This window comes from Alosa pseudoharengus, unplaced genomic scaffold, assembly GCF_046254945.1.
Source record: "Alosa pseudoharengus isolate Yale_2024_CS ecotype anadromous, Long Island Sound unplaced genomic scaffold, YU_APseudo_1.1 YU_APseudo_1.1_scf_22, whole genome shotgun sequence".
Classification (NCBI taxonomy): Eukaryota; Metazoa; Chordata; class Actinopteri; order Clupeiformes; family Clupeidae; genus Alosa; species Alosa pseudoharengus.
The window spans coordinates 29,254,129-29,274,591 of NW_027468680.1; the positions used below are offsets into that span (position 1 = coordinate 29,254,129).

The window sequence follows — 20,463 nt, forward strand, 5'->3', positions numbered from 1 at the left end:
TGCGAATGGTGCACCTTTGTTTTGCTAACCTCTTCCTTTTCTTTGTTGCTTGTTGCTGTCAAACAAGAAAGCTTAACCTGTTGGTCCAGCAGGCCTGATTTTTTTTTTTGTTTTACAGAAAGGATTGTCACATAGCATGACTGTATTGTGAGTTACTGTTACTGCCAAACGATACCTTTATTCTAGACCTAACAAGTCAGAAACACATCATGATAAAAACCATTTATTTAAGAAAAATGACTAATGAATCAGAAGAAATCAATTAAGTGTCATACAGTTCATACATTCAGAATGGATCAGGAAAACATATTTAGAGTGTCAAACAAAACACAAAAATTGTGTTTTGGATTTTAAAAAGTCTCTGAGGTGGAGAATGATTCTATGCGGTGGACCAATGATAAGTCAATTCAGTGTTCCTTTGTGTCAAAACATAACCTTCGGTCTCCTCTTGAATAATGATGCAGCTGAAAATGTTTTTCAGTGTTCTCAGAAAGTCCAGAGCATTTTTGAGATGAACGTGAAAGTCATTTAAAAACAGGCGTTCAGCCTACAAACATCTCAGCTCATCTGTGCCAAAACAATAGCTTTAAACATGAATAACAAATTCAAAATAGATTGAACATAGTCTGACAGTTATGTGCTCATGTGTATTGCTGCTACCATCTGTGACAGTGAAAACACATTCTTATTTATCCACATAACAGACCAGCCATCCAGCACATCCACATACTTCTGAAGTGGCTCTCACCCATTTCTGTCCTAACACAGGGAGAAGCGCCGGGCATTGATGTTCATCTTGGTGACCCCAATGAGCTTTAGCGGGGCAGATAGCCCAAATCCAGGTGTGATGGGAGAGTCGCAGAGCAGGTCTGACAGCTCATCGCGCTCCTCCAGCCCAAAGGTGGCGTCGTTCAGCATCTTGCGGTGGAGGTGACAGGTCTGCTCGATCTTCAGCTTGTTAATGTCACTGCGCAGGCGCATCAGTTGCCGGGCAAGCTGCTGGTCTTGTACTCGCATTTCTGTCTGTGTTAAAAAGTCATTTGATAATTTTTCTTTCAATTACCAAATTTAGTATAAGACTTCCCACATTAAACTCCCCTCTTCTCAACATGTAATTGTATTTTAGAGTTTTGTATCATATTACATATGGTTTGTGTCTGGAAAGTTGGTCTCCATACTAACACCAATGCCAATGAAGTGGTAGTACATTGCTTGGCTTATTGAATGCCATTGTACATTTTTACATTTTGTATACTCTGTTTTAACCATTTCTTTTTAGCAAGACAACAAAGCAAAAGGTCCTGCTCACCAGCTCTCTCCTCAGCCAGACCAGGGCCTCGTCTATGTTGCCGAACTCCCTGAGACTTGTGAAGGGTACGCAGTCTCCATCTGACCCCAGGCCAGGCCCTGTGTCCCTGGGTCCCTGCTGCTTCAGAGATCCTGAGGTGACAGCCACGCATTCCTCTTTCCCTCTCTGGGCCTTCGGAGCGGGGGCCTCCAACTGGGCCCTCCACTCCAGGTAAGACGGCCTTCTGGTGTCCAGCTGCAGCTTCTCCGTCAGGGCCTTCAGACTTAACAGGTGGTCGTCCTGGCTGAGGCCCACCTTCTCTTTTTGGGAATCTTCCACCATAATGTTTGGGATTCGTTCCATATCCATGACCCTTGATCAGAGATACATTAACATGTCAAACACTGGTGGTATGTTTATCTGACACCAAATGTCAGTTACAGATTAGTTTATTAAAATAGTTCATATTTTATGTGAGTAAAACATTGATTGACATCAGCCATAATCAGCCATTTACGTCGTACTATACATATATATATATATAGGTGCTGGTCATATAATTAGAATATAATTTATTTCAGTAATTCCATTCAAAAAGTGAAACTTGTATAATGTATACATTCATTCCACACAGATTTCAAGAGTTTATTTCTTTTAATTTTGATGATTATAGCTGACAACTAATGAAAACTCCAAATTCAGTATCTCAGAAAATTTGAATATTGTGAAAAGGTTCAATATTGAAGACACCTGGTGCCACACTCTAATCAGCTAATTAACTCAAAACACCAGCAAAGGCCTTTAAATGGTCTCTCAGTCTAGTTCTCTAGGCTACACAATCATGGGGAAGACTGCTGACTTGACAATTGTCCAAAAGATGACCATTGACACCTTGCACAAGGAGGGCAAGACACCAAAGGTCAATGCTAAAGAGGCTAGCTGTTCACAGAGCTCTGTGTCCAAGCACATTAATAGAGAGGTGAAGGGAAGGAAAAGATGTAGTAGAAAACAGTGTACAAGCAATAGGGATAACCGCACCCTGGAGAGGATTGTGAAACAAAACCCATTCAAAAATGTGGGGGACATTCACAAAGAGTGGACTGCAGCTGGAGTCAGTGCTTCAAGGACCACCACACACAGACGTATGCAAGACATGGTTTTCAGCTGTCGCATTCGCAAGCCACTCTTGAACAAGAGACAGCGTCAGAAGCGTCTCGCCTGGGCTAAAGACAAAAAGGACTGGACTGCTGCTGAGTGGTCCAAAGTTATGTTCTCTGATGAAAGTAAATTTTGCATTTCCTTTGGAAATCAAGGTCCCAGATTCTGGAGGAAGAGAGGAGAGGCACATAATCCACGTTGCTTGAAATCCAGTGTATATTTTCCACAGTCAGTGATGGTTTGGGCCGCCTACCTGCTGCTGACCAACTTTATGGAGATGCAGATTTCATTTTCCAACAGGACTTGACACACAGTGCCAAAGCTACCAGTACCTGGTTTAAGGTCCATAGTATCCCTGTTCTTAATTGGCCAGCAAACTTGCCTGACCTCAACCCCATAGAAAATCTATGGGGTATTGTGAAGAGGAAAATGCGATACGCCAGACCCAACAATGCAGAAGAGCTGAAGGCCACTATCAGAGCAACCTGGGCTCTCATAACACCTGAGCAGTGCCACAGACTGATCGACTCCATGCTACGTCGCATTGCTGCAGTAATTCAGGCAAAAGGAGCCCCAACTAAGTATTGAATGCTGTACATGCTCGTACTTTTCATGTTCATACTGGGATTTTCATTAGTTGTCAGTTATAATCATCAAAATTAAAATAAATAAATATTTGAAATATATAAGTCTGTGTGTAATGAATGAATATAATATACAAGTTTCACTTTTTGGAAGGTTACACTATGACAAATACTGACATATGCTAAAACTGGAATAATAAAACTTGTAAAAAGATGAATGTTGACCCAATTAAAAGCCTGCCATCACAGAACAAAGATTGTCTTCTTCACTGCCATCCAGCTTTTTGACTCATTTGTATGCATAAGAGGACTTGAATAAATATAAAAGCAGACAACATTTAATATGAAAGCTAGAGAGAATTTCTAGATTTTGTTCAAGAGTATCATAAACATGTTGATTTTAAAAGTAAGAATACAATGAAAGTTCCTCAGACAATAATTGAAAGAAATTTTAATTAATATACTTAACATTAATGTTTGTGAAAATATAAAATTATATTTGTTTCCTCACAAATAAAAAAGTGGGTATGTTAAGCAAATTCTACTGCTGCTTATTACCAGCTGAGTAAACTGTTGTTACACCATCATTGTGGCAGTGGTAGTGGTTAAGGAGCTGGGCTAGCATGCAGTAGCCAGAAAAGTTGTGGGTTCAATTCTCGGCTCCCACCGTCGAGGGCTTGAGCAAGGCACCCCCGAGTTGCTCCAGGGACAGTGTAACAATGCCCTTGTAATATAAATTACATATGTAAGTCACTTTGGAAAAAATGTAAACGTATTAACTAGACCTGATATTTACATACCAGACTTTCATACATTTCACGTGGAAACCATTGCAAATAGGCATACACCATGGAGGTTGTGAGTTCTGTGTGCAATCCTTCACTACAGATGCACAATTGCTCCTGCTATACCGTTTTTCTGGTGAGAATGTAAACCAGGGCCATCTGATGTTGTTGTTCAGCTTGCCTGAATATGTCTGACTCTGCACCTAATTTAATGTAGTAGTTGTGGCAATATTCAATACCCACAAGGCATGATGCTATTTTGTAAACTGCTCATCATGAAACTGCCACGATAGGCTATCATGTTGGAATCTAATAGCATGCACACAAGATAGCGCCCTACTGCACCTAGTCTGTGCTTGCCATTGTGTTTCCATTAGGATTCAAGAGTCCGTGGGTACTGTAGCTTTTGAGACCAATTCAATATAAGCCAGAGTGGTGTTGATTAAGTTGGGTGGCTTTCTAAATAAGATTGTTTTCCAGGTGTTGCCAGTGTGTGAAAATACAGAATTGCATCTGACTGCATCCTTGTTAGTAGAGTTGGTTATTAAACCAGTTTGTTAAACAAATTGTTATCCCACATTTATATGAAATTGTTAGTAGCCAACAGTTTAGCTGCCACAGTAGGCCTACATATTCTAATAATTAATACAGCCAATACAATGAGTAGCCTGGGTGAACCAGACGAACCAGTTAGCAAATCTGAATTTGCACTGATGGTCCGTCTGGAAAAGATCCCATTGACGCCGTTTCCGAACTTCCCGTTTTACAACCTCCAGGGACGTAACCAGCAGTGAAATTGAACTTAAATTCATGCATGAAACTCTTACCTAATTGTTTCAGAAGTGCAGCAAACACATATTTCTTGTATTTTTTTTTTTTACTAAATTCCAAAGAAAATACATGTTCCTGGGTTTTTGGTGATTTGGAAACGGACATCAATGAGATTCTTTCCAGATGAACAATAGATAGATAGATAGATAGATAGATACTTTATTGATCCCCAGGGGAAATTCAAGGTCTCAGCAGCATACATACAACACAAACACATTCTTTAACAGCAGAAAGAGTAATTAAAGTATATAATATAAAAACACAACTAAGCAGTAAGGACAGTAGAAGATAAAGAATATGCTAAATATACTAAAATACAAATGATACTAACACTTAATACAATATATAAAAATATACTAAAATACAAATTACAAAAATACAAATTATACTAACTAACACTTAATCTATATCAATTCAATATCACCCTGTGAGTAGGCCTATGATGGTTATTCTAGTTAGAGGATAGCCAACACAGAGGAGAATTATCTTGCTGCAATACCTTTAATACTTTATAAGCAATGTTATTTCACATCACATGCAGACACTTTTTCAAAGAAAGGCTAGCCTATTGTATCTTCACATGGGCTGCCTGTATCCAGATCTTTATGGTTGTTGGGCTTTTGTCCAAAGTGACTTACAAAGAAAAACAATTAAATACTTAACATGAACAGTGAATTCAGTTTTAAAATGTTGGTAAGACTACATTATTAGCTGTAGTTGGCAAGATTTTTTTGATCATATTCACTGAAACCGACTGTTTGTAGCCAACATTTCAGACTCAGATTTACATTATTGGCTCATCCGAATAATAATAATAATAATAATAATAATAATAATAATAATAATAATAATAATAATAATAACAGTAATAGTAGGCTAGTAAAGTAATAGTAGGCCTATTAATAGCCTAATTATAATAATAAACTAGGCTATTTATGTATCGACTATGGCGGCTTTTCTGCTGCTCAGTTTATATTTTATCAGTTCCGTATTAAATAAAGAAGCCTAATAAGATAAACCTTTCCTATCCCATTTATATTAGGCAGTACTAGGCTACACCACGAACAAACTGTCAATTTTTTTTTTGCGTTTGTACAACTTTTATGACGTGACGTTTCTTGGGCATTTAGCATTTAGGCCTATCATGTCAACAGGCAGCGTTGTATGCGCAATGCTCATCTAGGGCTATAGGCTATGGCTTTAAAGCAACACCAAAGAGTTTTTTGTACCTTAAAATAATGTTTCCAAAATCGTTTCAGTGGTTCATCAACTTGTAACAGGGTGAACGGCACTTCTGCATTCGCTTCACAGCCCTCTATCGGCTATAACCGCACTATGTAAGTTTGCCAGATCGGGTAGCGGATCTGTAGTTCGATGGAATGAGACATAAGAAACTACAAATTTGACTTGCATCTGATGTCGCAATACATCGTACTTTCAGAAATCGTGCAACATATTATACCTTGTCTATGGACATCGTTATTTGCAAAGCCGGTGCTGGATAAACAAATAGCGTGCGTGCTCCAGAGGGAAAGTTCTTTGGTGTTGCTTTAAGGGCTCTTACGGCTCCCACACACAGCTGCGTTCCGTCAATGCATGGCAGTGGGTGTTCCCGACGGTAGCTATGCAAATGACTTGAAGTAAAACCGTAATGTGATTGGTTGGTGCCGTCCGTAGATTGGCTTGATTGGCCGGTGCCGTCTGTCGGTGCAGCAACAGCTGAACTCCTCAACGCGAGTGGTGGGAGAAACGCGATGCGACGGACCCACAATTCAGTTCGGCAACGGATCACGTGAGCCCATGACGGAACGCAGCTGTGTGTGGGAGCCGTTACAGAGTAGGCCCAGAGAATGTCTAATAAGGGGAGAACCTTCACTCTCGGAACTCTTCGGGTGTGGTACTGCATCTAGGGGCGCTCACGGGCGAGTCCAGAATGAATGGAGGTCCATGGAGCTGTACCCCTCAAAATCCACTTTTCTCGGGATATAATTTTTTTTCAAGTAATTTGAATATTGTATTCGAAAGGGGAGGCAAAGACAATACACTTGGTTGAGTATTATATTTTTTAAAGTCACTTAATTGTTCTAAAAAGCCTTTCAAACGTGCCAATGACGTCATTCATTAGCATGATCATAGCATAGCATAGCATCAATGCTAGCGTGTTATGGGCAACAACGACCCAACCTGTAAGAAAAGGGAAAGGACATGACTCCTGGATTATTTCACTTTTGATTGAAAATCCATATCCATTTTGCGAAAAATAAAATAAAATCTGAGGGTTTCAGTTGTTAAATAGGTGAAAACAACAAATGTAGCCATGTAGCTCCATAGGACCCCATGTATTTTGGACTCGCCCGCGATCGCCATCTAGGTGAACTCTGGTGAACTGCAGCCAAATTCGGTTTGTATGGGATTAATAGAGAGTGGGGAGGCTCTCCTTAGGGCTCTAGAGTCAACGCGAGCAAGCAACGTTAGCGACGCGAGCGACGTGCTCCCTTTCATAGTTTACACGGTGGACGCAAGCAACGCAGCCGATAAGTGAAATGCAATACGTCGCTCACGCAACAGGGGGTAGCAGTCACTGGTGACTGACATTCTGAGTAATATTCAAGCTGTCTGTAAAATTTACATCCCAAGAGGCTCTTTTGGAGAGCCACGGATCATATTTAATTTAGAATTCTCAAAAAGACTCCAGTATGACATGGAGACACGTATAAAAAGTAATATCTAGCTTTGTTGGGTGACAAACTATAGACGGGAGGTGAGTGTGATTCGCTGTGCTAGATTGACTGCATGTTACAAGGACACTGGGTCATGTCATGTAAGGAACATGGTACTGTAAATAAACGGAAACATAGCCTACATTGCAGAGCCACTTCAACTTTATTAATTTATGGTGAATAAATGTACACTAACACATGTGCACAGCCCCATGGTTTTCTGACGTGACGATGCTAGCACGTTAGCAGCGGTTGGCTAACTATACTCACGTAAGGGACTGTTTTACGGGGAGGGGGGGGGGGGGGGGTCGTCAGGGGGGGGAGGGCCAAGGAAAATATTTTTTTCCTGATCCATGATATTTTTTTTCCCTGATCAATGATCCGTTTTCGATATTTTAAAAGGTTTGTAGGCCAAAACATGAGTCACGTCTCTTTGACAGAGTGGGCGAGTCCAAAAAGTCGCAACCCTACCTGAATCTCTCACAACTCCCCTCGTAAAGCTTGCAGGTCACCCGCGGTTATGAGTCATAAACCAAATATTTTAATGATATTCGGGTAATTTGGGGGCAGGTCAGTTAAAATTAATTAAATATATATTTTCTACAAATAGGCCTACTTAAAATATCACGAGAAGTCTAGCATCAATACAGTAAAGCATCAATAGGCTACAGTAAGTCAACAGTAAAGAAGCTGAAGACGCGAGTTAAAATAATAAAGCGGAAAAGCGATATAGGCTATGGGAAATATTAGGAAAAGTTCTTAAAGATGACAGTAGTACAAGTTATGGTCTATGTAGGCCTACTTCTTGCGAAGCCATTTAAAAGTATGACAGCCTAAACGGGCAGCCTGCAGGAATAAATCTTATGGCACAGACTACACAGCATATCTACCGGTATGTATAGGTTCGCGCATGCATAAGTTACCTTAGTTCATTGTGTTTGTGACTTTAAACAGTGGATGTGCTTTAGTAAAGCTTTTTAAACCAGTTCTTACGCTAACGTTTTGACCAGCAATGTATCTCTCTTGCCTATACCTTGCCTCCCCATTTCTATTTTCGAAAGAAGTATGTCCATGGCCAAATCTTATCCTAGTGTTCTAATCCTTGGTGGTTGCGTGCGTACTTGCGCTCTTATTCTCATTCTCTCTCCTGCGCAAACATTATGTCCTGCATGCCTGCGTGTAGTTCTACTGCATAAAGTTTCGCAAATAAATTCGTTTGTTTTACAGAAATGGACTACTGCATGCAGGCTATAACCAAAAGCACACATTTTGTAAATAAGCGGGTCGGATCGAGGGTCGGGTATAATTTTGTCCTAATTAATATTCGCGGTCCGAGTTGCGGTCGGGTTGATTAAAATATCGGGCGACCGCGGGCCGCTTGTGACCAAACCCGCGCAACACTGGTTTGTAGCCCCGTGTGTGTGTATGTGTGCTTATGACATTTGCTGGCCGTTTTAACCTTGTAAACGTCATTTTTCGACCAGTTTTATTTGATTCACGTAGGGGGGAGGGCCTAGGAGAATTTTTTTGAGCCGGGGGGAGGCCCCTGGAAAAAAAAATTTGACCAGGGGGGAGGGCCAGGCAGAACATGTTTAACCCGATCGTCTGTATTTAAAATATAAAACGTGACATGATGTAGGCTAAGTCCTGCAATAAATAACCAGGCTTATGAACTCATGAACATGTCATTCACCGTGCTGTGAATACATTATTAAGATGATGGGTAAAGAAAGAGCTCAATAGGCTATGAGATTCAGACAGATAGAAGCACCTGGGAATGGTTGTGTCAGAAAATAGTAATTTGATCAGTGATCATCCCAAGCTTCATTTGAAACTTTCTGGGGATGGGGATTTTACACCATCCTTCATCACTGGGCTAGTGTGCCCTGCTGTGTTACAGTACTATGACCGTGCTGATGTTAACAGCTGCAGCTCCCTCAATTTGATTTCTCATGCATATTAGGCTAGCTTTTTCCAATGAAAATGAATGCAAAATAAAAAAAAGTCCTGCTCGTAACGGAAGAAACGTTTACGTTAGCTACCAACAAACGATGTTAACAAGCTTCACTGCTGCAAGTAGCCTACAAAGTTGGCTGTAATATGCTTCGCCATATTTACGAACCAGCTAGTTTTGTGATAACACAATCTTACCTTTTATTTGTTTAGTCTGCTGAAAGTTATCCACATATCAAACGATTAAATCAACAGAACTGGAGCAGTCACACTATATCCCACTTTTGCAGCCCTTTTTAAAGTGAAACAACACTTAGGGCTCTTACAGAGTCAACGCATCGCTACGCATACGCGCCCGCAAGGCTACGCATCGCTACGCTTCGGCCGCCATTATGCGTCGATGCGTAGCAAAATGTGTCATCCCAGTTTTTGATACGCGACGCACTGACGCATGCAATACTATGCGTTGTCGGTGGGGGCGACACTGCGAGTATTGTACATTATGTCAAGTATGTTATATTTACAGAAGAAGGTTTGAATACAATGGCCAGAGAAGAGGAAAAATTATGCAAGCTTATCTTTATTTTACGGTCTATGGAGCTCCACATTGTAGGTTACATGCTATTCATTGTTATAGCATGATTGTCACTTGGAGGAGACTTCAGACTTGTAGATAACTTACGTGAGTATAGTTAGCTAACCGCTGCTAACGTGCTAGCATCGTCACGTCAGAAAACCATGGGGCTGTGCACATGTGTTAGTGTACATTTATTCACCATATATTAATAAAGTTGAAGTGGCTCTGCAATGTAGGCTATGTTTCCGTTTATTTACAGTACCATGTTCCTTACATGACATGACCCAGTGTCCTTGTAACATGCAGTCAATCTAGCACAGCGAATCACACTCACCTCCCGTCTATAGTTTGTCACCCAACAAAGCTAGATATTACTTTTTATACGTGTCTCCATGTCATACTGGAGTCTTTTTGAGAATTCTAAATTAAATATGATCCGTGGCTCTCCAAAAGAGCCTCTTGGGATGTAACTTTTACAGACAGCTTGAATATCACTCAGAATGTCAGTCACCAGTGACTGCTACCCCCTGTTGCGTGAGCGACGTATTGCATTTCACTTATCGGCCGCGTTGCTTGCGTCCACCGTGTAAACTATGAAAGGGAGCACGTCGCTCGCGTCGCTAACGTTGCTTGCTCGCGTTGACTCTGTAATACGCCTTAGCGAGCTATGAACACATTGTTTTGGCTAAGATTATAAATTGCGTGAGTGAAGCTGAATCCATATTGAACATGATAAAACCTGTTAGACTGTGGTAAGTTAGCCAAAAGTTAGCCATGGACCTGGCCAAAGGCATGGCAACCCCATTAGCTAGCATTAGCCAGGTAAGCTAACCAAGTTGGTTGCTTAACAACAATGAAACTTAACACCATTATGACATAACAGTTGTTAAAGATTAATACTCTTCATACAACAATATATTTGTCCTGACCGTGGGACAATGGTTAGCGGTGCCGATTCCCAATCACAAGGTCACGAGTTCGAACCTGGGGTTACCTGGGTGACCTGTGATATGGGGTATGGAAGATCGTGTCAGTGCCAGATGATATTCTCGGTTGAAGGCTGGGGCCCCATTGTGCAGTCTTCTCTGAGTGGTGATCACTGGCACTACTTTGTTCGGTCTGCACTAGGGGTGAACGATTTTGGAAAAAAATCTAATTGCGATTTTTCTCACCAATATTGCGATTGCGATGCGATATGCGATTATTTTTAAGCTCTTTATCTTCTGTCTTATTCAACAAAGACAAGCAATATATTATTTTATAGTATGACTAATACAAAATTAGATAAGTTAAACATAAACTGTTCTTTCCTGGAGCCCAGGCCTATGTTATGATGGCATTAGGTCATTGAATAAGATTGATGAATGAAATATTTTTTATTTAACTAGGCTACTTTAATCACATTAGTAGACCTATATTTGTTGAACTTCCAGCCTTGTAAACATTTAATGATTCTGATTCGTTTCTATTTCATGTAGATATGACCTTCTTTCGTTAGTTAACAAATAGGTCTACATGTAGTGGCACTGACACGGCTTCTCCTTGTCCTGTGCTCTTCATACACGCGCGCCCACACACACACACACACAGACCCGCTCCTCTCCTCTGTAGGCTACTTGCACGTGAATCGGAACAAACTACTGTAGATTGTTGTAGCGCAAATAAATGCGGCCGAATGACCGTTCGGCTCAGTGTTAACTAAAGGTTAGCATCATCAAGACCGCAGCGCAATACGCATGCATGCAAATTAACTAGTTTGTTCATATCACAACAAAGCCAATCACAGAGACAAAACTCTTTAAACAGGCAAAGTTATCAGCAGTTAGCAGCATGTATGTAGCCTAGAGCCTTAGCTGGTAAGCTAATGTTAGAACAGCTGGGATAACATTATGCATCAATTCATTTACCTCAGAGATGAAATGTTTGTGCCGCCAACCCCCTTGGATATCGCAAATGCCCCCACTGTCACTGTACTCCAGTAAACAAAGTCCCCAGTGCACAGGTGAATGGCTGCTGTGCAGCCTAAACAGTCGTGGAGTTTTAATCGTCAGCTGGAAAAGTGAACGAAGTTACCAGCCAGAGTAGCAGCACAGGGGAATTATGAACTAGAACCAGGGACATGGTAGGTTCGAGCAAAAGGTAATGAAGAGGTTTATTTTTAACCAAAGTAGCTCTACTGATCAGACCTTTCTTGACACTGTTAGCTGGTCCTCTTGTTTACGTTTTTTGCTTCTTCAGTGGTCGGTGAGAAGAGTCGGTGGCGAGTCGGCAAGCGCAAGTATAAATGCGTTTCGGTGACGTCACATATTACAAATCGCAGCCTTTGCGGTTTGAAAATCGTGTTTCATCATATCGCGATATTATGCAAATGCAATAAATCGTTCAGCCCTAGTCTGCACATCTAACCATGTGCGGTAAGGCAGTGTTTTTTGTGGCATCCTAATCTTCGCTAACACTTTTTAGACAGATATGTTCAAACATAGCGATTATTAAACCTAACACAATCGAAATATCATTTCTGACTCAAAAATACCAAAAACAATAGACCAAAACATCACAATACCACTATCAAAAAAAACATTTATGAACACACAGGAAATCATTCACTAAAGGAGTGCGCACTGCGCAAGTTTCCGGACAATAACGGCTCTGGGACAATTTTGCAACTATCGCCCCCTAGTGCGATAACCACCGACAACCTTTTTTGCCTCTTTCTCGCCAAGTAGGCTACTTTGTTCACTACAAAGCTACACACATCATAGTCTAGCTTTCATATTAATTGTAACTACATTTAAATTTAGTTCATTGTCACCTCTGGTTTTACATGAAAATCCTCACAATTTATGTTTATGGGTAGTTATGTTTATGATTTTGACACTTAAGTGACCAAGTCTAATAATTCCAATATCAATAATAATATCACTTTTATAATAAAAAAAACCTCATATACAAAATACTTTTTATGTTTATATTAATGATATCAGGCAGACACTTTCGTTCAAAACGACTTTAAGAAGTGGCCTATAACATTATTAGTTAAAAATAATAAGCCTATTTAAATTTAGTTCATTGGCGTTTTATTATCCCAGCGCAAAGTTTATTCTTATCTTCTCTTTTATTGAGCAACGTGCCAAGGGGTGTGGTAATTAACGACCTAAGGAGGGGTCTGGCGAATTATCTAAAAATCGCTATACTACCTAAAACGCATTACGCCACTGACCAAGACAAACCTAGTCAGAAATCCATGGAGAGTTATTTTTATGTTATTTTAAGAGTGCTTTATGTGATATGGGCGGTTGCCCAACACACCCTGCTTCTCTCATCCACGAACACGCACCAGTGCATTTCCATGCAAAACATAAAAAATTACACGATTACAATGGGAAACATAATTAGAATAAAGATATTATGAAATACATCTCACAATGAGTAGTTATTCATCATCATTTGCAAATTGGTAATGACGGATAAAAGTGATTAGGCCAGAGGCAAATATGAAGCACAGCTGAAGACGCACTGTCACGAGATAGAAGCAGCAACTCCTCTGCAGGATAAATGTTTTTTATTCAGTCATTCGAACATTATTGGGGTAAGTGTTGCTTTTTCCAGGCTATGTTTTTGGTAACCCATTGTCAGTCAATAGTGAAAGTAATTAACTGTTTTGTCATTGACTGACACCACGGTGAAGTTAGTTTCACTTTGCCAATGAGTTCAAATAATAGACGAGTGCAAATGTGTGTAGGCTAGGTTTTGGTAAAGCATGGTTTAGTGGAATAACTTCCACATGGTCTTGCGTGCAAGCAGATTCCTTCAAATGTGCCGCTGACTATCAAAATACAGATGCGCTGTTTGAGGTTGCGCTGCTTGCTGTTAAAGGGAATGACAGATATGATTCTCATTGATTTAAATGATGTTATATGCCCAAAACACACCCATGACTGATTAAGAAACTTCGGAACGCCTTGTTGTGCCATCCGCCCGACGTTTGATAACGAAAACACTCCCAATGTGGACTGGACATCCTACTAAATTTAAACAAGCTTTTCGCCAGTGACCATGTGTTAGACTACGATAATAGGGCCCATAGTCTTTATATAAATAATTAAGTCAAGATGCTGTCCACCACATGTAACCTGCCAAATGCACGCTGATGATGCAGTTATGTACACGCTAAAGACAAAAATCAGGTTTCACAAAAACTGACAGCTGTCATGAGTAATATGTAACTAACAGGAGAGTTCTCATCAACACCTCAATTTGTCAAAGACAGTCTGTGTGTATTTTTCAAAAAGGGCAAGCCCCAATACCCCAACATTCTGGTGCGTGGGGTTAAGCTTGAGGTTGTGCATGAATTTAAATACCTAGGAATGATATTTGATTCACAACTTAGTTTCAAGCAGCAGGTCAAACAAACAGTGAACAGAATGAAGTTTAACCTGTCCAATTTTAGACAACTTAACCTTTGAAGTAGCTACATTATATTTTAATGCTATGATCAATCATGTCACATATAACCTATTGCATGATGAGTTGGTCGTTGGTTTGTAAGCCAAGCTTAAAGCCAATTGAAACAGCATAACAATTGTCATATACTTTGGTCTATGATTGTTCCTCCTGTAAGAGGATAGCCAACACTCAGAGTAGAATCATCTTGTCCCATTGTCTTTAATACTTAATAAGCAATATTATTGCATGTGTAAAACTTGTATAAATTTTAAATATCGGATCTGCCCATGAAGTCTTTAGGCTGTATCAGAGTATTTCTCTCTTGAGCTCTGGTGTGAGAAATTAGTTTTAGGATGAGTGACCATTACCAAACCATGCTGTGCCTATTAGTCAGTCATTGGTAATTCATTTTCAAATTCTCACAGAAGCCCACTATTAAACACTTCAGATGCATCCATACTTCTTTGCTACAATTTGAATATTTTGCATGAATTCACTATTGCACTAATTCACTAAATATGTAGGCCTAAGTAGATTCATAGCAGTCAGCAATCCACAGTGCAAAATCCACATTTGCTTTGTTAGTGTCATGTTTTGGCAAAGGAAGACATAAGCAGACACTTACCAGGACATGTGTGATTCCTATAACCCTGGCTTAAGCTTTTTCCTAGAGTCGCATCTCAACCTCTCTGACTCAAAGCTTTCATCTGGGATTTGTAGTGGGAAGGGGTGTGGTGTCGGAGAGGGGGCGTTGCCTAGACACCATTGAGGAATTTCTGGCAGGTCTTTATTCTCTCCAGAACTCCTCAATGCTATGCTCATCATAGGGTGCAAATCAGGACAACATGCAAACTTCATGTGAGCCTCATTTGAATGGCTGTGGCTATTATATCTCACGCTAAACATTTTATGTATAAATAAATATGACTATGTTAAGATATAGGCCTACTTTAATCATCCTGAGGGAAATTAAGTGAGCCAGGGAAATAAATGAGATCCACACTATACGCCATCAGTCTGGTCAGTTGGGGTGGAAAGTTGCATTTAAGAAATGAGAATACAAATTAAAAGTAGTTTGTTGGTGCACACATCTAAGGCAGGTGTTGGACAAAAAGTGCTAGGCTAATCAAAAGGAAAAAAGGTAGACTGTCCGCACACTTGCTCCCATCAGGAATTTTAATTGACTTATTCACCCGTGTGTAACGTTTCGAGCTTATACGCTCTTCATCAGACTTGAATATCAGACAGACTGTCGCCATATTTAAACAAGTACAAAAGGTCACATGACCCATCAGAGTGATAGGCTATAATTACATAGATTTACAAAACATTTATATACATATATACACAACGTCATAATATCTACAAAAAGCATGTACTTATAGAAAAACATTTATATAATATACTTTGTAAATTTTTTTTTAATATATAAATAAGTACAAGCTTCCACTCTATCAGAATACTTGGCTGTGTATCAGGCCGCATTAGGCCGTCATAATAAGTAAACATGATATTGGCGTCTATTCAGTCTACAGGTTACTAATCATACACTTATATAAAGGAGACTACATTCACATTTATAAAATATAATATATAACCATATCCGAATAGCAATTCACACAGTCGAGTCGAGACACAACATCACTAGCCTGGCTAGCGCCACCACTTCTCAATGAGACGTGGTCTGGGAACCAAACGTTCATTTTCTCGTATTTGAAAAAAATGCCCAGATCCGTTTATTGGGTGCCACGGATGTCTATCAAATGCGTCTGTGCATAGCTCATCATCGTCTTGCTTTCCCCCTTGTTCTGTGATTAGTCGCCTATCTCAGGCGAAAATTTGCTCCATGGTCTCCAGGCTGCCTTAGCAGCGTGAATCAAATCGCGCGCAAGGCAGCATGGGAACACCCAGGCTAAAAAATCACATAATCAGTTACAGAAAGGGCCTAATACTGAAGTCTTCATGTAACCCTTTATGTGACATTGTGTCCAATGTGTAAATACAGTATAGTTCACGTTTAAGAAGTAGAGTGTCAATATGGCCCCCCCTCCGGGGACTCTTAATAGATTCTATTCCGATGTATTTTAGAGCAGCCACATTATGTCTAGCCTCTTTAAAGTGGACTGCCACTGAACTTTTCATATCCTGATTACGAATTGCGGATCTATGTTCTGTTATCCTGGTTTTGAGTGCTCTTGTGGTTTTACCCACATAGGCAAATCCACAGGGGCAAAACAGCATATATATTACATTTTTTGTTTGACACGAGATGATGCCCTTAATTCTGTACTTCTTTCCTGTGTGTGGGTGATTGAATGTGTGTGTCTTGTATGTGAAGTTGCATTGTTGACAATTTCCACATTTATAGTTTCCCGATTGGACATTGCTGAGAAAGTGTGTGGGGGGAGAAGGAGGTAAGTCCGCCCTAACAAGCATGTTGCGGAGGTTGGGCTGTCTCTTATAGACAACACGTGGTGGTCCTTGAAAGATCTGTCTCAGTGTCGGGTCTGTGTCCACAATATGCCAATGTTTTTTAATAGTCCGTTCAATATCTTTAGCGATGGGAGAGAACTGGACGCAGCAAGTAATCCTAGGCACTTGATTCTGGGCTCTTTTCCTGCTCAGACTCTCAGATTTTATCAAATCTATTAGAGGCTTCTGTGATCCAATGTTCTTTGTATCCCCTTGTTTTGAATCGATCCTTCAGTATGGTAGATTTTATCTGATAGTCCTCATCTGAACTACAAATTCTCCTGATTCTATTGAACTGTGATATGGGGAGGTTTTTCTTAAGAGACGTTGGGTGATATGACTCCCCATGAAGTAAAGAGTTTCTATCGGTGCTCTTATGATACAGATTAGTTTTTAGAGTATTTCCTTCCCTTATTACTAAGATGTCCAAGAAATTCATTTTTGACTCATCCACAGACATGAAATTTAGATGTTGATTGCTTTCACACATGTATCTATGAAATTCTTTTAGTTGGGTCTCATCCCCTTCCCATATGAAAAAAATATCGTCCAGGTACCGTTTCCAATAGGATATGTTCTGTATGTAGGGATTCTTTTGTGTGTCGAAGATCACCTCTGATTCGAACAGTCCCACGCAAAGCTGGGGGACATTTTAGATCCCATCGCCACGCCAGAGATCTGGAGATAGAAATCAGTGCCAAATAAGAAATAGTTACATGTTAAGACACACTCAATCAGATCAAGAAGGCATTCAGTTTTTGGGCTATTGATAGTCCTTTTCTCCAAGAAAGATTTTGTAGACTGTAAACCACCCTGGAAGGGGACGTTTGTGTATAATGACTCAATGTCCATTGTTACAGGAGTTGTTGGGAATTTTTAAATTTTACAGAGTGGATCATTTTAATAAAATCCATGGAATCTTTCACATATGAAGGGAGCTCGACGACCAAAGATTGTAAAGTATGGTCTACAAATAATGAGATTTTTTCAGTCAGGGAGCCAATAGCCGCACCAATGGGGCGTCCAGGTGGTGTATCTGTAAACACTTTATGGATTTTAGGGAGAGTATAGAACACTGGAGTAATAGGGTACAGTGTTGCGCGGGTTTGGTCACAAGCGGCCCGCGGTCGCCCGATATTTTAATCAACCCGACCGCAACTCGGACCGCGAATATTAATTAGGACAAAATTATACCCGACCCGCGATCCGACCCGCTTATTTACAAAATGTGTGCTTTTGGTTATAGGCTGCATGCAGTGTGACAGTAGGCCATTTCTGTAAAAACAAACTAATTTATTTACGAAACTTGATGCAGTAGAACTACACGCAGTAAGCATGCAGGACATAATGTTTGCGCAGGAGAAAGAATGAGAATAAGAGCGCAAGCACGCACGCAACGCACAAAGGATAAGAACACTAGGATAAGATTTGAAGGCCATGGACATACATCTTTCTTTCGAAAACAGAAATGGTGAGGCGAGGTAGGCAAGAGAGATACATTGCTGGTCAAAACGTTAGCGTAAGAACTGGTTTATAATGCTGAATGAAACACAAAGCTTTACTACTAACTTTTATGCATGCGCGAACCTATACATACCGGTAGATATGGCTGTGTAGTCTGTGCCATAACATTTATTCCTGCAGGCTGCCCGTTTTGGCTGTCATACTTTTAAATGGCTTCGCAAGAAGTAGGCCTAGACCATAACCATAGCCTATATCGCTTTTCCTGAAGGGGTGTCTTTATTATTTTAACTCGCGTCTTGCTTCTTTACTGTTGACTTTACTGTATTGATGCTTTACTGTATTGATGCTAGCTTTCTCGTGATATTTTAAGTAGGCCTATTTGTAGAACATATATATTTAATTAATTTTAACTGACCCGCCCGCAAATGACCCGAATATCATTAAAATATTTTGTTTATGACTCATAACCGCGGGTGACCGCTTAATTTCGGGCAGACCGCGCATCACTGATAGGGTAATCCACCTTCATGTATGCATGTTCATGTTTGTTTATGTCCCATCTCCATTTGTTGGTTTAATTTTTCATGCAGCTGGTTCCTGAATTTCAAGGTAGGGTCAGATTCCAATTTCCTATAACATTTTGAGTTTTTTAGCTGGTTCTGTATTTCCCTCACGTAACAATCACGGTTTAAGATCACAATGGCCCCGCATTTATCTGCACTTTGTTTAATCAAATCTTTATCCTTTTGTAATGTCCTCAATTCTTGCCTTTGAATTCTAGTTAAGTTATTTCTAACTTTATTATCTGTCTTGTTGCGTATTGCAGCCGCTATGTCATGTTCCACCAATCTGCAAAATGTATCCAGAGAAGGGTTTCAATGTTTTGGAGGTATAAAGTTAGCCTGGCTAGCGCCACCACTTCTCAATGAGACGTGGTCTGGGAACCAAGCGTTCATTTTCTCGTATTTGAAAAAAAATGCCCAGATCCGTTTATTGGGTGCCACGGATATCTATCGTCTGTGCATAGCTCATCATCGTCTTGCTTTCCCCCTTGTTCTGTGATTGATCTCCTATCTCAGGCGAAAATTTGCTCCATGGTCTCCAGGCTGCCTTAGCAGCGTGAATCAAATCGCGCGCAAGGCAGCATGGGAACACCCAGGCTAGTATAAAGCAGAGAATGTCTAATAAGGGGAGAACTGCCACTCTCGGAAAACTTCCGGTTTCTGAACTGGTTGCAGTTCCTTCTGTGGTTCCACATGAGGGCGCTCGTCCACGAGTGCAGAATGCATGGAGGTCTATGGAGCTGTACCCCTCAAAATCCACTTTTCTCTGGATATAATTTTTTTCAAAGTAATTTGAATATTGTTTTCGAAAGGGGAGGCAAAGAAAATACACTTGGTTGAGTATTATATTTTTTAAAGTCACTTAATTGTTCTAAAAAGCCTTTCAAACGTGTCAATGACGTCATTCATTAGCACAATGCTAGCATGTTATGGGCAACAACGACCCAACCTGTAAGAAATCAAAAGGACATAAGTACTCGTTCATTCAACTTTTGACCTATAACCCATGTTGAAGTTATACAAACTACAATCAAATCTGAGATTTGTCAACGACAATCAGGTGAAAGAGGCAAATTTAGCCGTCTAGCTCCATTGACTCCCATTCATTCTGCACTCATGGCGATCGCCCCCAGTGGAAATCTAGTGGAACTACAACCAAAATTCGGTACAATGGGACTTAATACGGAGTGGCAAGGCTCTCCGTAGACGGGCTCTGTATAAAGTAAGATTTACCTCTGAATCGAGTCCTTGATTGAATTGACGTGTGTTCAGGTTCATCTTGGGATGATTCTGAGGATCCCGTAGTACCATAGACAGTAAAAGAAATGGACGAACAGACTCCGTCGTTCTCAATAGACCTCTGAAGTTCGCCTACAAAAAAGATCCAAAACGGCCATCTTTGCCCATATAAGGAGATCCGGTTGTTAATTGAAGCTAACTACCTATGGCAAATTGCATTGCAAGTTAGCTCTGGAGTAGCAAACATTTAAGTGTGCCGCCTTCACTTACCGGAGATCACAGTATCCACTCGAAGGCAGAGGACAAAAGTGTGTTAAGGAAAACGTCTGCATTTCAGACTTTTTCATCCCCACGAGACTTTAACAGGTGCGATTATTCAAAAT

At 40.4% G+C, this 20,463-nt stretch overlaps 1 protein-coding gene and 1 long non-coding RNA gene across 2 annotated transcripts; both read right to left on the minus strand.

Moving 5' to 3' along the window:
- Positions 1-287: 287 nt before the first annotated feature.
- On the minus strand, positions 288-1,657 carry LOC143139431 (protein FAM167A-like). The gene is made up of 2 exons (XM_076300026.1): positions 1,310-1,657; positions 288-1,023 (listed from the first exon to the last, which is right to left on the minus strand). The coding sequence occupies exons 1-2, from the start codon at positions 1,655-1,657 to the stop codon at positions 760-762; spliced, it is 612 nt and encodes a 203-aa protein (XP_076156141.1). The 3' UTR covers positions 288-759.
- Positions 1,658-15,504: 13,847 nt separating this feature from the next.
- LOC143139432 (uncharacterized) lies at positions 15,505-20,189 on the minus strand. Its single transcript, XR_012990406.1, has 2 exons — positions 20,075-20,189; positions 15,505-17,492 (listed from the first exon to the last, which is right to left on the minus strand). It is a non-coding gene; the product is annotated as an uncharacterized LOC143139432 (long non-coding RNA).
- Between the last annotated feature and the right edge of the window lie 274 nt (positions 20,190-20,463).

Coding starts and splice junctions, on each gene's coding strand:
- LOC143139431 (XM_076300026.1), bottom strand. CDS start 1,657: ATGGATATGGAACGAATCCCAAACATTATGGTGGAAGATTCCCAAAAA. Junction 1,024..1,309: donor TCTGGCTGAGGAGAGAGCTG/GTGAGCAGGACC, acceptor TTTTTAACACAG/ACAGAAATGCGAGTACAAGA.